The 18297-nt window shown below is 45.0% G+C and overlaps 2 protein-coding genes across 2 annotated transcripts in view; both read left to right on the forward strand.

Annotated features, from left to right (window-relative positions):
- Positions 1 to 5772, forward strand: part of LOC113406512 (ras-related protein Rab-3B) — a 134468-nt gene extending 128696 nt beyond the window's left edge. The window contains exon 6 of the mRNA XM_026651761.1: positions 5585 to 5772. Within this exon, the coding sequence (XP_026507546.1) occupies positions 5585 to 5772 (188 nt within the window). The remainder of the gene's footprint in view (positions 1 to 5584) is intronic.
- Positions 5773 to 13117: 7345 nt separating this feature from the next.
- The window catches only part of LOC113406505 (nardilysin-like), a 52237-nt gene continuing 47057 nt past the window's right edge, over positions 13118 to 18297 (forward strand). The window contains exon 1 of the mRNA XM_026651740.2: positions 13118 to 13475. Within this exon, the coding sequence (XP_026507525.2) occupies positions 13129 to 13475 (347 nt within the window). The 5' untranslated portion in view covers positions 13118 to 13128. The remainder of the gene's footprint in view (positions 13476 to 18297) is intronic.

Genomic DNA, 18297 nt, shown 5'->3' on the forward strand with positions numbered 1-18297 from the left:
CTGTCAGCATTCACAGAGCACAGTAAGAACAGTCTCAGTTCGTCACACCATCACAGTTACTTACTGTGCTTCCTGCCCACATGTAGAAGTAACATCACCTGATTGCTAGAAAAAAGGGAGCAGTTTCTTTTGGAAGAAGCTGAATTTGGAATAAAGATTTTAGAATGAACACCAGAATGTAGGATATGCATCCCAATTTCTCATCTATTTAGTATTGTTTCCAATATCTCTACTTAAGACAAAGAATGTAATATAGAAAGTTTCAGAGTAAATGCTACAAAGCATTATGGGTAAAATATACAAGAGGCAGTTAAAGGAACGCTCTAATTCTGCAAAGAGTAATGTGTGTGCTTAACTTGAAGCATGTGCGTAGTCCTACTGAATTCAGTGGAACTACTTGCATGCTTAAAGTTAAGCATGTGTGCAAATCCTTTGAAGAATCAGGTCTTGTGTGTGATGTTTTAACTACATCACCATAGTCTCGTTAGGATTTCTACTGATCTGATAAATCTTGTTAAAATTGACTTCAATTAATGCGGTTTCCCGGAGACCCTTGTAGAAGGGGTTACTGTAAATATTTGTTTAGGTTTGCAGGAAAGAGAAGGTTCTTTGGGCACTTACGGGAATTGTCATAACCCCAGTTTTATTAAAATCTCCTACTGTACTCAATTCTCAAATCTGTAATGTTGGGTTCTATTATTAATTGGAGGGATAGTACTCTATTGTTAAAAGCAGGGGACTGGAGCCCAATTGTATGTCTAGCTTTATCACTGGTTCAATGTGTGACCTTGAGGAAGTTGTGGACAAACCTCAGTTTATGGGTATTATTTATAATTTGCATTGTGTTAGGGCCTAGCAGCCCCAGTCCTGGAGCAGGTGGCCAATTGCACTAGGCACTCTACAAACACAGAGCCCTACCTCAAACAGCATACAATATGCGCTTATATGCACAAAGCTAAGCATGGATATAATATCTCCAGGATAAGGGCCTTGGATTGTAAACTCTTTGGGAGAGGGACTGTATCTTAAATATGCTTGAACCGTACCTAGCACAATCAAGATTGGAGCCTTCGGGTCCTACCATAATGCAAATAATAGCTGCCTTTTCCTATAATCCTAATTACTTTTTAGTAGTGGTCTATTGTTAGGGCTTCTGAATTTCACATCGATAAAATACCCCCGATACAAAAAGAATGAAATTGGTATTTATCCAATAAACACCAGAAAAACTCTGGAAATAGTTACTTGCATCTAAGGGCTTGTCTACATAAGGCAGTAATATGCACTACAAGGGTGTGATTTCTAAAGCGCACTAATATGTTGCGCATTAATTGGTCCATGTAGACCCTGCTGGTGCTCACTAAAGGTTCCCTAGTGCACTTTAATGGAGAGCTGTATGAAACAGCCCTATATTAAAGCACACTAGGGAAACACTACAAAGAGATTACTCATTACAGTATATACTAATATAATGAATAATATATTTACTATACTTTAACTCATTACAGTTTAATAAAAGAGAGAGCCCCGACATCCCCTGATTGTGGACATCTACATAAAACTCAAAAATTGCTAAAAATAAACACTGAAAAACAGAAGCCTTATTAAGTACAGTACTAATGAAATAAACAAATGCATGTTTAGTTTGCAAAAGAGGTAATGGGTCCTCTTCTCACACACAAGCACCCAGTATGCACCTGAAAATATAAACATTTGCAAAACAGATACCTAACTTGCATTCACAACTGCATGTTTTATATAGTTTGCATGGGTGCTTGCATATTTTTCAAGAATAATTTAGTATCAGGGGGTAGCCGTGTTAGTCTGTATCTACAAAAACAACAAGGAGTCCGGTGGCACCTGCATCTGTAACTTTCACTCTATACATCTGAAGAAGTGAGGTTTTTACCCACGAAAGCTTATGCCCAAATAAATCTGTTAGTCTTTAAGGTGCCACCAGACTCCTTGTTGTTTTTGAAGAATAATTTAGCTTTCAGTGATTGAAAATTTGGACCCTAATGCCTAAACATAGTACAACCAAATGTGAAGTTCTGTTTGAGCTACTATCCCATCTTCTATTTTTTTTCTAAGATGTTCATCCGTTTTTTTCATTACCAAAAAATTCCTGATATCTCGAGTCTAAATCCTTATGTCTGGAATATTTCAAAGGGCGTCTTGTCTGCATGCATACATACTGCACATGTTATCTCCATAACAACTGATTACATCAGTACAAAACTACTTTAATTAAGAATCCACACTTGCACCTCTTGACCTATCCCTGACCTTGTCAAAGGCACCAAGGAGAAATATATCCCCATTGGCAGAAGAAGGCAAAAGCTAATTATGTTTCTGGAAGCTCCTGGCACTTCCAGTCTGCTCAAGCCTCATAATGTATGAAACATTGTCTATTTTAAAATATTTCAGATTTTATCAGGCAGCTTTTCTAAGTGCTGATGTGGCATTATGTACAATGTTATCTGAAATTACTTTGTGAGGGGAAAGAAGTTTGATTAATTGGTTATTGCCTGCTTAAACTGTTAGCTTTCATATTAATGCTTTCATGTAAACGTTATGCCTATGCATGTTTCTCTAACCATTTATAGGAGCAATAAAATAATCTGAGATGATGTACTTGGTCAATGTCTGCTTGAGGTGAAGAGTCTGCATTGATTAACTTAATCAAGTTATCAATTGGAGGCTCATCTTGAATCCTTGGCACTACCTTTGACTTCAGCCATGAACAGGAATATTGATGGAGCAGGCCTTTAATATTTTTAGGACAATAATTATTGATCCTACAATACAAATATATTAAGGTGTTAAGCTTTCGTGCATCAGGACATGCCTGAAGTTAGGCCAAAAATTCCCTTGTGGGTGAGTCATGCCATAGGTGGTTACTTGAACCTTCCTCTGTATGCATCCATTCCTGACCACTGTCAAAAACTGAATACTGGTCCACATGTAATGGATCTGGTCCATTACAGCAGTGCCTATTTAGTAATAAGCAGAATTTTCATTAATATTTTCCCTCAACATCTGTGACGAAAACATTTAAATAGGTCTGGATGAAATATATCAAACTGCATACTCCTGGGCTTATTTCAACCCCAACCCAGGTGTGTATAAATATGTATATGCATATTCCCCCATCATAGAAGCACAAAGTGTTATTGTTATGCTTATAAGCACACAGGATCTTTTTCAGGGGAAAAGGCAATACGCCGCATTTATTGAAGATACAACAATTAGCATATGCATTCAATCACACACACACACTCTGTCCCGCCAGTCGATGTTATAGTTACCAGTCCAGAGTCCAGATCAATCTAGTGGCCAGCTAGGTTGATCACGGGTAGGTAGGAGACGGGTTCTGTTGGTCGTGACACGATGGTCCGGGGAAGTCTTGGCAGGACAAACCCAAAGTTTCATGGCAAGGCACCCTGTTTATATAGTGATTTTCCCTCATTGGGACCCATGAGTTTTGCACCGTCATGCTGTAATCAATTGTTTGATGAGTGCTTGTTTTCTTAAATTGTCCTCCTCATTCTTTATTTTGTTCTTTCATTAAGTCTCTCAGGGAGTTACCCCATGCTGGTTTTGATCACAGCTATCTTGTCCCCATTGATAGGTGCCTGTCTCATCTTTAGAGTCATCAATCTGCCCTCCTCTGACATCTCAATAGGGGCATGTTGCAATCTTCTGGCGCCCTTACATCTGTCCTCGGTTTCTCCCTAGAACATCTGGTTCGGTGATGACCTTCACACTTATCTCAACACACACATTCCTCATTCACACACAACACAGAATTGATTTACACAAAACATTTGAACAGGAACATCAAATTGCAATACAAGAGAAAACAATCATTGCATTCTTTTACTTATTTTAAAATACTAAACCTACAACAAAGTGGTGACCCTAAAAGGTCTGTTACCACCTTGAAATCAGCTCAGATATAGATTCTGGCTGATGCATCTTTACCAATGGCCCATTAGACCATTCCTTTCTGCTTTCAGAAAGGGTGGCTGGCAGAATATGGTCAAATCATACACCAATACGTTTAATACATGCTACATTATTATTCTTTATCCTTCATTGTAATTATACAAAATACAAACATAAAATCCTACTATTATACTATGAGGATTCTAGGCTGCAGGACAGTCCATGAAGATGGCTTAAAATTACCTTTGTCCCCTTTGTCTTTCCTGTTCTGTGCATTTCAGGAATCAGCCCCCCAGTGACTATAAGTTAAACAAGCTGAGGTATCCTTGATGGCAGAAGTTTATTTATCTGGAGTCTCTTGTTTTTTGTTGACAGGTTATTATATTACTGTCACTAAGAACCAATTTTAAAAGTTGATCTCTTCAAATTGTCTAATGCAGGGGTTCTCAAACTTGGAGATGAGACCCCTCAGGGGGTTGCGAGGTTATTGCATGGGAGGAGGGGGCGTGAGCTGTCAGCCTCCACCCCAAACCCCGCTTTGCCTCCAGCATTTATAATGGTGTTAAATATATTAAAAAGTGTTTTTAATTTATAAGGGGGGTCGCACTCAGAGGCTTGCTATGTGAAAGGGGTCACCAGTACAAAAGTTTGAGAACTACCGGTCTAATGATTCAAGTTGCATAGTTACAGCCAATGGCTTAGTGTCGGTATTGGCGCTGCTAGGTATTTTATCCTGTTAAAATTGAGGAACCTTTTCAAAAAAATGATTCTTAAGTGATAAGTGTGTTTAGAAACTTACTTGTTATTTTACAGATTGAAACAATGAGACTTGGAGTGACAAAATGAAGGCAAACTAGTCAGTTAAATGGGCTTTTCTTTTCCTTTGTTTAGTAATGGGACACAAGAGCTGATGTGCTACAAAAGCTCATGATACAAATCACCATGGATTGTAATTTATTGCAAAGCAGATTATTTATATGGTAGTTTGACTTCTTGCTGTAGACAATATAATAGTAGGAAGAACAGAAGTAACAACATAATTCTTGTAAATAATGATTAGTCTCCTAGACTTCTGGGAATGGGAAGATAAAGAATTGTAGGGGCTGACAGTGTTGGTTCAGTGCATTGATATTCTGCTCATGGCTGAGGCACTGGGCTGAAGTCTCACACAAGAATTCAAATTCGTAATTAAGGAGGGCTAAGCTCCTCGATTTGATCTGAATGGGCAGGAAGGTTGACCTGGGTGGTGTCATGGCTGACTGCTTCATGGGTGCAGGATACCAAAGGCATGCTAGAAAAAAAAAAAAAAAGCAACCCTGGAATCATCAGTAACTTCACATAAGTCCAACCTTAATTGTTCTCTGATCAGAAGGGAGCAATGCTTTAGGGGCCTACTCATCAGCACTGCTTAGAAAGCTCTTCGCCATGGTAGTATTAAGAGTTAGCCTCGCCCCTTAGATTCACTCAGCTGAGCCAGGACAGGCAGCTTCAATCTGCTTGGATGTCCTGTAATTCTGAAGTGTTTCTTGGCTACCAAATGAATACAAAATAAGTTGTTGGTGTTTTAAACAGACCATTACACTTACTTCAAGCATTCTTTTTATAATCAGACTTATTTTTTTTGCTTCCTTCACAGGTTTTGATTATTTTGATGCCAGTGCCAAAGAGAACATCAATGTGAGACAGGTCTTTGAGCGCCTAGTGGATATAATCTGTGAAAAGATGTCGGAGAGTATAGAGTCTGACCCGTCCAGAGGCAGTTCTGGGAAGAACATGCGACTCTCAGACAACCCACCGCCTTTGCAGCAGAATTGTTCCTGCTAGTGATTTTAATCTCTGTGAAATCTCTCTCTCCCCTTCCCTGAACACACTTTATCTTTTCACATGTGATGATGTATTATCATATCGTCTAAAGGCTGGAGTTTCTGTTATAGTGGAAATGGACGTGGTTGTTAAATGTCCTGGAAAGTTTAATGTTAAATATATCTAATACACCTAATATTGTAAAACAAACAAAAAACCTAAATAAATATTGTAAGTGCACCTAGTGTTAATGGATGAATTACATTGAAGTGTAAGAATTTTATAATATTATAAATGTATTTTTAGATTATTCCCATAGAGAATGTTGCTTTGTTATAGACCCTTTTGCTGGGGGGAGAGCTCTGTACCAACATGCAGCTCAACAACTGATAAAGAGCACTGAACATAAAAAAGATCAGAAAGGAAAAGATTTTGAAAAAGAAAAGAAGAAACCCAGACTCCCCTCACAAAATAGGAAAGTAAATCCTGTCTTTACATCCAAAAAACCTGGAACATCTCAAGACTTCAGGTAGGAGATGGCCATGCTCCTTGATGTAAAACTCTGCTGTTTTGTTTGATGCAGCAGGACTGGGTAGCAAGAAAGGACCCGTTTCTATTTAATACACCGGGGCCACCAAGAAAATCAAGAGAGTGGGAGTTGAATTTTGTGCCATGCCTCTGCAGAGGTTTAGCATAAGAATTAGAGTCCAAGCAGTGTAGGGTGAGCAGACAGCAAGTGTGAAAAATTGGGACAGGGGGTGGGGGGTAATAGGAGCCTATATAAGAAAAAGACCCAAAAATCGGGACTGTCCCTATAAAATCAGGACATCTGGTCACCCTAAAGCAGGGAGAGGGTAAAAGTGGCTTTAAGCCACTTTTGCACTTCCCTAATTCTGGGCTCATGCAGGGCCAAGCGTAGCACGTTTAACCTTGAATGTCAGTATCTCAGACCAAATTATTGGGAGCCAACATGTGAGTGTTTGTAACCAGTCTGTCGTCTTGTTGCTCTTAAAATAAGTGATCTACCAGAACAACTGTTATATCTACTTTTATTTATTATTTATATTGCCATAGCACCTAGGAGCCCTAGTCATGGACCACAACCCCATTGTGCTTGGAGCTGTACAGATACAGAACAAAAAGGTGGTTCCTGCCTCAAAGAGCTTACAAGCTAAGTAGTAAAATCTACCTGCAAAAAGTCCTGAGTCCTGAGCTAGTAGTCAAGGTTAACTCCCATGATATATTTGTGGGGGCTTTGGTTATTAAAGGGAAAGAATAATTAATTTTGTTTTATTATTAGAATAATTACTTTTCTCTAGCATGATAATTAAATGAATTAAATATAGATTTATAGGCAAACCTCAAAGGGACAAATAGTACAGTGCTTTATACAACTCCAACAAGGAAACCTGTGGAAGGATGACACATGCACCCAAAACTAGAGTTTAAGCCCAAGGTAAATCTCACAGAGCTTCTGACATACCTACCCCTCATGAGGAGGTGCTTGAACTCAGGCATAAAAGAAAGAGGGTATGGCACTCTTAGAAGTCAGCAGAAAACTGTGCAAAGTCCAGTTCATCCCAAAAAACGATCATCCCTTTTGCATGGCTTTCAAAGTCCCCATGCAAAATGGATTCATTTGGAGTCATGCTGCTATTGGAGCCCACTTTCACACCTGTACAATCCTTCCCTGTTTCCTTTGAGTTGCTGCATGCACCGGAGGGAGTTACTGCAGCCACCAATATCTAATGCATCGATTTCCATTGGAAATCAGCATGATAGTTTTTGGTTTGGGACCATCTCCAATTTTGTCTAGCAAGAGCTTCTAACTAAATAAAACTTAAATATGTTTTCTAGGTAATGAAGGGCCCAATCCTGCTCCCACTGAAATCAGTAGGAGTTTGGTTGCAATGGGAACAGGAACCAGCACTCTTGTGACTATTAATGTTATCAGAATGGTTCTAATTCTACAGTGGTTGATTAGATAATGTTAGAAACATGGAGGAGAAACACCAAAGGCTGACATATGTGCATGTATGGTTTTATGGAATGACAAGTCTATTTAACCATCAGACCCATATATAAGAACAGCCATACTGGGACAGGCCAAGGGTCCATCTAGCCCAGTATCCTGTCTTCAGACAGTGGCCTATGCCAGGCGTTTCAGAGGGAATGAACCGAACAGGTAATCATCAAGTGATCCATCCCCTCTCACCCATTCCCAGCTTCTGGCAAACAGAGGCTAGGGACACTTCAGAGTATGTTTTTTCATCCTTGCACATCTTGACTAACAGCCATTGATGGACCTATCTTCCATGAACTTACCTAGTTTTTTTTTTTTTAAACCCTGTTATAGTCTTGGCCTTCACAACATCCTCTGGCAAATAGGCTGACTGTGCGCTGTGTGAAAAAATACTTCCTTTTGGTTGTTTTAAACCTACTGCCTATTCATTTCATTTGGTGACCCCTAGTTCTTGTATAATGAGAGGGAATAAATAACACTTCCTTATTTACTTTTGCCACACCATTCATGATTTTATAGACCTCTATCATATCCCCACTTAGTCGTCTCTTTTCCAAGCTGAAAAGTCCCCTTTTATTAATCTCTCCTTATATGGAAGCTGTTCCCAGCCTTAGTCATTTTTGTTGTCCTTTCCTGTACCTTTTCCAATTCCAATATATCTTTTTTGAGATGAGGAAACCAGATCTGCAAACAACTGCATGCATACAGCTCAGCTAAAATGATCAACATGGATCTTAAAAGCTAAGATGTTCCTCCTATTAATCTTGATCAGCATAGCTGTTCTGCCTTGCAAAGAAGAACTTCTCTTTTCAACTTGGTCAGCTGACAGAACAACTCTTTGGAAGGATAGATATCAAGCTGTATGCAACCCTAAAATTAAATGGAAAAACCCACCAGCAGGAGGGCCTGTAATGTGTATAACACCACAGTTACAATCCCCAGCCTGGTTTATATGTTACATGTATTTCTTGTTTTCACATTGTTCTTGGGTTTTTTAAAAATTTGTGCTAAAAGGTTGCACTTATGATGACATTATTTCTTCTAGTTTCAGACTTAAATATAAAGTCAAAAAACTTCAGAGAAGAAGGAATTCATAAAAATAATGAAGGCTTAAAAATGGCGACAGTGAACAACAGATGACTGAGATCCCGAAAATCTGAAATATCGACATCCCATGGCCTGCTTCTTTCTGGGATGCAATTTTTACAATTTAGATATAGCATACCTTTAAACATTCAACATTTCTGCCACTAAGGTTATTATATCTATATGAGTACAATTCTGTGTGGATATATATGTAGTAGCCAGATTTGTAGCATTGTATATATACACAAACACGTGGAGGACTACTTTCACAGATCTCTCAAACTTTCTAGGCCAAATTTCTATTTGCTCATATAATTAATCATCATAGGACTTGAAGGGACCATGAAAGGTCATCTAGTCCAGGTCCCTGCACTCATGGCAGGACTAAGTGTTATGCACACAGACTCAAATTTGAGAGTACAAATGGCATTTGTCCATACAAATCAGTGATGTCAAATTAGCCTATTTTTTTTGCACACAAAATTAAAAAATTTAGGCCAGAGTTGTGCAAGTTACTCTGTGCAAGTGGGTGCAGCGTCGGTGTGAGACCCCACTGAAGTTGGTGGGGTGCCGTCAGTGGCGTAGCCAGGTGGAGGGAACAAGGGGAGCAATAAAAAAAAAAAAAAAAGGCCCCATCCGCTGCAGCGCTTTTACTCACCCGGCGGCGCTCCGGGTCTTCAGCCGCGGGCCCTTCACTCGCTCCAGGTGTCTTCGGCGGCACTGAAGGTCCCGCCGCTGAAATGCCGCCGAAGACCCAGAGCGCTGTCGGGTGAGTAAAATAAAAGCGCCACAGTGGGTGGCGCCTTTTTTTTTTTTAATTGCTCTCCCGGGTGAGTACAAAGGCGCCAGGAAACTGACAAGGCACCACTTATGCTCAGTGGGGGAGCGGCTCCTCCCCCCCCCCCCCCCCCCAGCTACGCTGCTGGGTGCCGTGCAGGGATCTGTCCACTGCATTGTAACTAGCAGGATTTAGGGCCTCAGGCTGCCTTTGAAAAGGTGTCCTTCTGTCATACCTCAAATGCTTTTAATACAAAGGCTAGTAATTTTCTGGCATGGAAAACCAACTAGACTTAATATAGCTTCTATATCTATTGTGCTAGTGAATCAAAGCCTTGCTATAGTGTGTGTTTGGATACTGCTAATTCTTGTTCTCAAAAGTCATCTCTCTAAAATAAATGCTCTCTTTTGTGGGGTATTTCTAATCTGGTGGTGAACATGCAATTTGTGCAGTGCTAGGAGTGTACATATTGTATCTATATTTATGAAGCTGACAAAATAAAGACATTATTTAGTCTCTGAACGTGGCCAGAGATTGCTTGAGTGTGAGCTACGTTACTTATCTCAACAAATAGTAAGGATGGAGTCCTCTATCAGGGAAGAGGTGGTCTTTTTCTAAATCTTCTTGACTTAAACTGAGTCGCTTGTGCCTTTTCTGCCAGATAGTGTTCCCTGGGCCGCAGTTATCATTAGGAACCACTGTGGGGAAGGAGATGCTGTAGGCTGAATGGCAAAACAAGCATTAACAGGGTAGCAGGTATAACATTTCAGTGGTGACAGGCACGTTTTAGGATAACTTAACTAGTAACAAAAAATAACTTGATGAAAGGGTTCAGAGCTGAGGATGGTGGTGCTCAGCTGTGAAGTTAAAGGAAGAAGAGAGTCTCTCATACTGGGGAGGGTGGCTGTGGGGGGGACAGGAAATGCATTTCTGAACTGGTGAGGGTTGCACTGGAAGGAGATGAGGGAACTTGAGGGGTTCTGAGCTGAGGGGGATAGGCTGAATGTAGGGAAGAATGGAATCAACTGGTGACTGAAGATGTGGGTGAAGTGGTGGTGTGTGCGGCAGGGTTGGTGGGAGATGGTAGGGGAAAGCTAGATAGCTGGGAGAGAGGGGACTAGTAGAGCACAGTGACAGGTTTAGAGAGGAAAATACTGTTTTCTCCCATCCTACCATTTGCAGTGAAGTGTCCATTTTCCTGGTAAAGATGGGGAGGCAGAGGGAAGAGATGCCTCGTTCTTTCCCATTTGCCCACCAACTTTCTTTATCCTCCCACTCCTAGCAGGGTCCTCATTATGACCCACCTGAATGGGAGGAGGCAGCTTGTGACATTCAGCCTCCTCAGTTAATCTGGGCACCAGCCACCACTGTAGGGTGTCGTGCTGTGACCTACTTTCTGGTAAAGGTCAGTACAACTGTTGTTGTTGGCAGCTATTCATTGGCCAGTATGAAAGCACGTGATGGTCTCACACAGCATTCACCGGACAAGTGTCCACCTCATCAGTTGCCCAAGGTGGCAGTATTGAAAGAGAGAGAGGCCATGGATTGCATGGGCACAGAGGCTGAACCACCCTCTCTTCCCATAGTAGGTTATGTCTCTTTAGCATCCCCTTGGCGAGAGGGTGGACACTGCTCTTATCAAAGAGTCTGGGGCATGGCCTTCTGGCTGTGCTGTTTAGGGCCTCTGCCCCATAGGTGCCAACTCTGTGAGTGCTGCAAGGCTGGAGCACCACAGAAAAAAATTAGCGGGTGCTTAGCCCCCACCCTCCCGTGCCGCCTGCCCGCCGGCGGCCCCACTGATCAGTTCCTCCTCCTCCCTCCCAGCGCCTCCTGCCTGCTGCCACCAGCTGTTCCACGGCATGCAGGAGGCGCTGGGAGGGAGGGAGAAGAGCGGGGACGGGGTGCACTTGGGGGAGGGAATTGGCAGGGTGGGGGTGGAGCAGGCGCAGGAAGGGGTGGGGGCGGGAAGGGGCAGAGGTGGGAGCTTGGGGGAAGGGTGGAGTGAGGGCGGGGCCTGGGGCTGAGCACCCCCTGGCAAACGAAAAAGCAGGCGCCTATGCTCTGCCCCATAACAGGAGGGTTAAAGTAGTCCAAACAAAAAGTCAATATTCTTTCATAGCCCACAAAAAGCAGAGTTCTAGGTCTTTGGGAAGCCAGAGAGAGAGAGAAAGTACCACCCTGTTCCCTTTCTGAGAGGGCATGGGTGGCCAAGGCTCACAAGCCATTTCCCATGGTCAGCAGCCCCTGCTTCCAGGGGCAGGGGAGCTCCTGAACTGCAGTCCCTGCACAGAGCAGGGATCCTCACTTTTAAGGACATGCTCCTGTCCATGCCTGACCAGCCTTGGTGCAAACTAGTCGATCCCTAGAAGTAGCTACCAAGTTTAGGGATGGGGGTGTGTGGTCTGTTTCCAGACCATCTCCACTAGAAACTGAGGCATGCGGAGAACTGCCTCAAGTTGCTCAGTAGATTGGGTAGTTCTGGAATGACTTGCCCCACTGGATGCAGCTTCCTAAATGAAAAGCTGTATGCATGTCCCATGGAGAGAATGAGCTCCAGGTAACCTGGGCTTTGGGGTCCATCTTGTGGCTGAATAAGGCAGAAAAATAGTGTGTAGAAAAACCCACCCCCTGAAAATGAGCCAGTGTGGAGGAAGGGGGTGGGGTGGAGTGAGCGGGGGCGTGGCCTAAGAGAAGGGGTGGTACATGGGGCGTGGCCTAAGAGAAGGGGTGGTACAGGGGCGTGGCCTAAGAGAAGAGGTGGTACAGGGGCGTGGCCTCAGAGCAAGGGTGCAAATAGGAAGTTCATGGCAACCCTAGACCTCCCGCCCTTGAAACTGATCAGGCCCTGCGGGGCCCCGCCGCACCCACGTGCCTGGTGCTGCCTCTCCCCCCACCCACAGGCCAGCGCTAGCCGTCAGGTCCCTCCGGACCCTGCACTTTAATACTCCCACCATCTCTCACGCTAGCCTGGGTGGGATCTTCCGCGCCAGCTGATTGGTCCAGCTAGAAGTGAGCGACATTTCATAGAACCAATGGGAAGAGAAGAACCGGCTCCACACCGGCTGTTGGAAGCGTCCAACGCACGACCGGGGAGATAGGCTTAATTAATCAGACCGAGCCCTGAAAGGAGGCGGCGGGGAGAAGCCACGCTAATTCCCGCCGGGAGCCTGACACTCAGCTCTATCCTGCTCCCCTTTTCGCCGCTGGCTGGATTCCGCGCTTTTCCCCTTCCCGGATCACTATGGTTTACCCCGTCCTTACGCCATAGGCGTGCTTTCTGCCAATCAGAGGCGAGCTGGCCTGGATGGGCTACGATTGGCTCGTCCTGGCCATGTGACCTTGAAGTCGGGTGCTGATTGGCTGGAAGGGGGAGGCCTACGTGAGACTCGCGTTAGCTGCAGCGGCTGCTGGGGGTGGGAGTGAGGCTGTGTGCCGGGGAGGGGGCGGAGCTCGGGGCGAGGCCCAGCGGCCAGGGGGGCTAGCCCGGTGGATGTGGAGGGCCCTAGGCGCCCTAGCGCGGAGGAGGCCGGGAACGAGAGTTGGTGCGGACCAGGCCTTCCGAGGCGCCGGCCGCAGCTGCCCCGTGCGAGCCGCCCCGAAGCCGCCGCCGCCCCCCAGCCAGCAGCCTCGGCGCTCCCCCGCCATGCCCGGCAGGAACAAGGCCTCGTGCAGTTGCCCGGACCTGCCTTCGGGGCAGCAGGTCGGGGAGGGCGGCCGGGACGCCAAGGGCCGCCTGTTCCAGGAGGAGTCTGAGGAGGAAGGAGGGGACCGCCGGGCAAAGCCCAACTTGGGGGACCCCGACGTTGTCAAGTCCCCCAGTGACCCCAAGCAGTACAGGTGAGGGGGGGACGGGAGCCTCCCTCCCCAACCGGCTGGAGGCAGTGCGGGGCGAGGGAGCCAGCCCTGGGGGAGCTGCCAGTGGGAACTGGGAGGGCTCCGTGTAGCGCGAGGGGATGCTGGGGCATGGGTGAACTAGGGGGGTTGTGTACACGTTTGAATGCACTTAAGGCTGACGTTTTAGCCCATAATTATCACACGTGTTGCGGGGGGTTAGCGGGAGTTCAGAAACCAGAAGCTGGACCATAAGTCACAGTCTGTGCTCATGACCTGTGGGATTCTGACTTTGCCTTTTGAACTAATGGAGTTAGAAATACTGTCCCCTGCTCCAGGGGGGAAAGGGGGAGCTCTGGGGGAATCCAGGCGGGAAGGGGGCCCGCTTTCTTTGCTTTTAGCAAAGTTGTGTTTTGCTTGTTCCCCTCATGAGCTTTTTCTCCTGATGAGATGGATATTTGAGGGAAAACAGGAGAGGAAAAAGTGCCCCCGGGAAAGGATACAAGATTGGTAGGATGCCTGTAAGGGAGTGGAGACCTCGTTAGGGGGAAGGGGAAGAGAAGTGTCTTGAATGAGGAAATCGGAGCCTGGGAGAGTGAGTGATAAACAGTACTGGAGTGCATGTGTTGAAGATACTAGGGGCTGGGTCTCTGAACAGTGCAGGGGTGGTGTTAGGGCTTTTAACAGTAGAAGTTTGGTGTCCGGGGAGGAAAAGTGGCTATGAGTTAAGAGGAGTATAGCTGAAAAGGGTCTCCAAGCAGTACAGGGTTCAGGTTGAGGGAAGGAGAGAGGGTGTGATGAGACATCTTGACAGTAGAGGGCTGGCATTGGGGAGAGATCCAAGTCAGCAGTAGAGCTGGCAATATCTTGTAAGCCTTATCCATTATACTGTGCTGCCACTATTTAATGTTTGCAGGGTTAAAAATGTATGGCCAGGTCTAAACTAGAAACATTTGCTGATATAGCTTTACCAGTAAACTCTCTTAGCGTAGATACAGACTTATACTGCCAAAAAAAAAAAAAAGGCTTTTTGGTAATATAACTTATACCTGTTTTCTATGTGAAAGAGGTTATATGGGTAAAAGCACCCTTATGCAGTTGTAAGTGCTTCTACAGTAGGGCTTTTGCAGGTATAAAAATGTTGCCCAATAAATCACGCCGCTGACTAATGTTGCTGAGCTGTCAAAAGTTTCTAATAAAGGTCTGGCTTTAATTTTCCAGCTTGCCAATGACACACTAAAAACTAGTTCTGTCAAACAAGAGGGAAACCAGTCTGGGGAGTATGTGACCTAGCACCCATGTGCTTTAGGCCCTAAGTGAGCAAGGCACTTACCTAATTTTAAGCGGGGGGAGGGGGAATTATTTTGTGTTTAAATATGCTGTGAATTCAACAAGGCATTTGCTTCAAGAAGAAGGAGGTGGAGGCAGAGGCAGAATAATCCAGTGGGAGTGGCTAAACAAGATGGAAATAAGTGGCCCATCTAATGATGGGACATGACATCTGTTTGTTGTGATGAGTAGCTTCCCTGGATCTGTTTATACATTTTTTTTTTTAAATATGCATGCACCTAACCCTTTGAAGCATAATTTACCATCTATTTAGATACAGTTTAACAATTTTTAAATGGTTAGCTAGCTGACACCCCTGTCACTAGCTAACTTAATTTTAAAGGTGTTAATCTGCATTTTACACTAGGCAGTAAGTGGTGTTTCAAAGGGTGCTACGTCCCCCACTTTTTAAAAAGCCCATCTCTCTTCCTAGTTTAGATAACACCTCGGGTACTAACAAAGTTAATTTTGTGGGTTGAGAGAGAAATGAAAGTGAATGCCTCGCTAATGGAGTCCTTAACCAAAGTGATATGACCACATGAGAGAGTGGTCTCTGCACACACATCTTCCTTCCTTGAATGCAGCTTAATTTTATGTGCCACTGGGAGCAGTTAGCCATTTTTGCCATTTCGTTCCTGTAGCCTTCATCCCAATGAACAATATATGGCAGCCATTTTTAAAGAGGCCAGTTAACTGGATTTCTCTTAAGGAGATTTCTGTGTGCCAGCCTCTGTTTAATGCTAAACTTTCAGTCTTGAAGAATAAAGGCCAAAAAAATTGCCACTGGGGGTGAAGGCGGTACTCTTCATGCAGCCAGCTCCCACTGGCTGCATTTTGCCATTCCAGGCCAATGGGGGCTGCAGGAAGCAGCAGCCAGCACATCCCTCAACCCATGCCGCTTCCCGCACTCCCCATTGGTGGGAACAGCGAACCGTGGCCAGTGGGAGCTGCGGTCGGCTGAACCTGCAGATCCTGCAGGTAAACAAATCGTCCCGGCCCACCAGTGGATTTCCCTGATGGGCCGCATGCCAAAGGTTGCCGAACCCTGCCCTAACTCTTCTCTGATGGAAGTCAATGGTTAAAAGTCACTGATTTCCATGGGAGGGGAGTTAGGCCGGCACTTGAATGGTTTTGAAAATCTCACCCTTAGAACACAACTTTGGTGTTCCTGTATGCTATATCTGACAACCCATAAGCAAAGTATTCAAAAAGCAAGTAGTCTAACAGTATATGCCATCTACTTCTCCACTCACAGACACACACTTAACCACTACAGTACACCACAGACCGTACACCATAGCCTTAATTCTGTGTCCCAGTGATGCCAGTGTGCCACCATTACCTCTTGCCAAACTACACCCTTCACACAACAAAATAAAGTACCTCTGCCCTCTAGTGACATCATAATGGGGGGGAAATTTTAGATTGGTTAATTGGGACAAAAATATCCATGTCTTAGGTCATAATAGCCGGGCCACGCAGTAGCTGTGTCATGCCATCATTCAGTTGCCTTAACTGAACATTTCCATACAATTAATAAGTGTGTTTGGAATTCTTTAAGTTTAACCTTATCCGCGTTTCCTGGGTTTATAATATTTGTACTTGGATAATTACAGTATCCCTGTAATGTTCCTTAACCTAAATTGACATGTATCTCAGTATCTATTAGTTATAAGAACAAAAGTAACAGAGAGTCCTGTGGCACCTTTAAGACTAACAGATGTATTGGAGCATAAGCTTTCGTGGGTGAATGCCCACTTTGTCGGATACATGCATCCGACGAAGTGGGCATTCACCCACGAAAGCTTTATGCTCCAATACATCTGTTAGTCTTAGGCCTGGTCTACACTACGAGTTTAGGTCGACTTTAGCAGCGTTAAATCGACTTAAGCCTGGACACGTTTACACTACGAAGCCCTTTCTGTCGACTTAAAGGGCCCTTTAAACCGGTTTCCTAACACCACCTCGACAAGGGGATTAGCGATAAAATCGACCTTAGGGGGTCGGAATTGGGCTAGTGTGGACGGAATTCGACATTACTGGCCTCCGGGAGCTATCCCACAGTGCTTCATTGTGACCGCTCTGGACAGCACTCTCATCTCAGATGCACTGGCCAGGTAGACAGGAAAAGCCCCGCGAACGTTTGAATTTCATTTCCTGTTTGCTCAGCGTGGAGAGCACAGGTGACCATGCAGAGCCCATCAGCACAGGTAACCGTGATGGAGTCCCAGTCCCAGTCCCAGGATCGCAGAAGAGCTCCAGCCTGGACCGAACGGGAGGTACAGGATCTGATCGCCATCTGGGGAGATGAAGCAGTGCTCGCCGAACTCCGAAACAGTAAAAGAAACGGCAAAACATTAGAAAAGATCTCCAAGGCCATGAAGGACAGAGGCCATAACAGGGACGCGCGGCAGTGCCGCGTGAAAATTAAGGAGCTAAGGCAAGCCTACCACAAAGTCAGAGACGCAAACGGAAGGTCCGGGGCAGAGCCGCAAACATGCCGCTACTACGCGGAGCTGCATGCCATTCTAGGGGGTGCAGCCACCACTAGCCCAAGCGTGTTCTATGAGTCCCTCTCTGCAAACGGGGAAGCGGGTTCGGCGGACGAGGAAGATGAGGATGGAGAGAACATAGATAGCTCACAGCAGCAAGGAAGCGGAGAAACCAGTTACCCCAACAGCCAGGATATGTTTGTCACCCTGGACCTGGAAACAGTAACCCCCGAACTGACCCAAGACCCTGAGGGCACACAGGGGACCTCTGGTGAGTGTACCTTTGTAAATATTACACATGGCTTAAAAACAAGCGTGTTTAATGATTAATGATTAATTTGCCCTGGCAATCGCGGCCAGTACAGCTACTGGAAAAGTCTGTTAACGTGTATGGGGATGGAGCGGAAATCCTCCAGGGACATCTCTAGAAAGCTCTCCTTCATGTAATCCCAAAGCCTTTGCAAAAGGTTTCTGGGGAGGGCTGCCTTATCCCGTCCGCCATGGTAGGACACTTTACCACGCCAGGCCAGTAGCACGTAGTCTGGAATCATTGCATAACAAAGCATGGCAGCGTATGGTCCCGGTGTTTGCTGGCATGCAGACAACATCCATTCCTTATCACTCTTTGTTATCCTCAGGAGAGTGATATCATTCACGGTCACCTGGTTAAAATGGGGCAATTTTATTAAGGGGACATTCAGAGGTGCCCCTTCCTGGTCTGCTGAACAGAAATATTCCCCGCTGTTAACCACGCGGTGGGGGGGAGGGTTGAAGTGACCATCCCAGAGAATTGGGTGTGAGGGGGAGGGGAGTTAGTTGGGTTTGTGCTGCATGTTAAACCTGAAATCGCAGCCCCTCCTTTTACATTGCAAACCCATTTTAAATGGCACGGGTGCTTGGTATGGGAAATGAGGGCAGAACTGTTTGAAACCATCCCCACATGTTAAGAAGGTTAAAAAAGCCCAAAGACTATATGTCTTACCATGGCTGCCTGCAAGCTGAAATCT

This window comes from Terrapene carolina, unplaced genomic scaffold (assembly GCF_002925995.2).
Source record: "Terrapene carolina triunguis isolate 2854851 unplaced genomic scaffold, T_m_triunguis-2.0 Scaffold102, whole genome shotgun sequence".
Lineage (NCBI taxonomy): Eukaryota > Metazoa > Chordata > Testudines > Emydidae > Terrapene > Terrapene triunguis.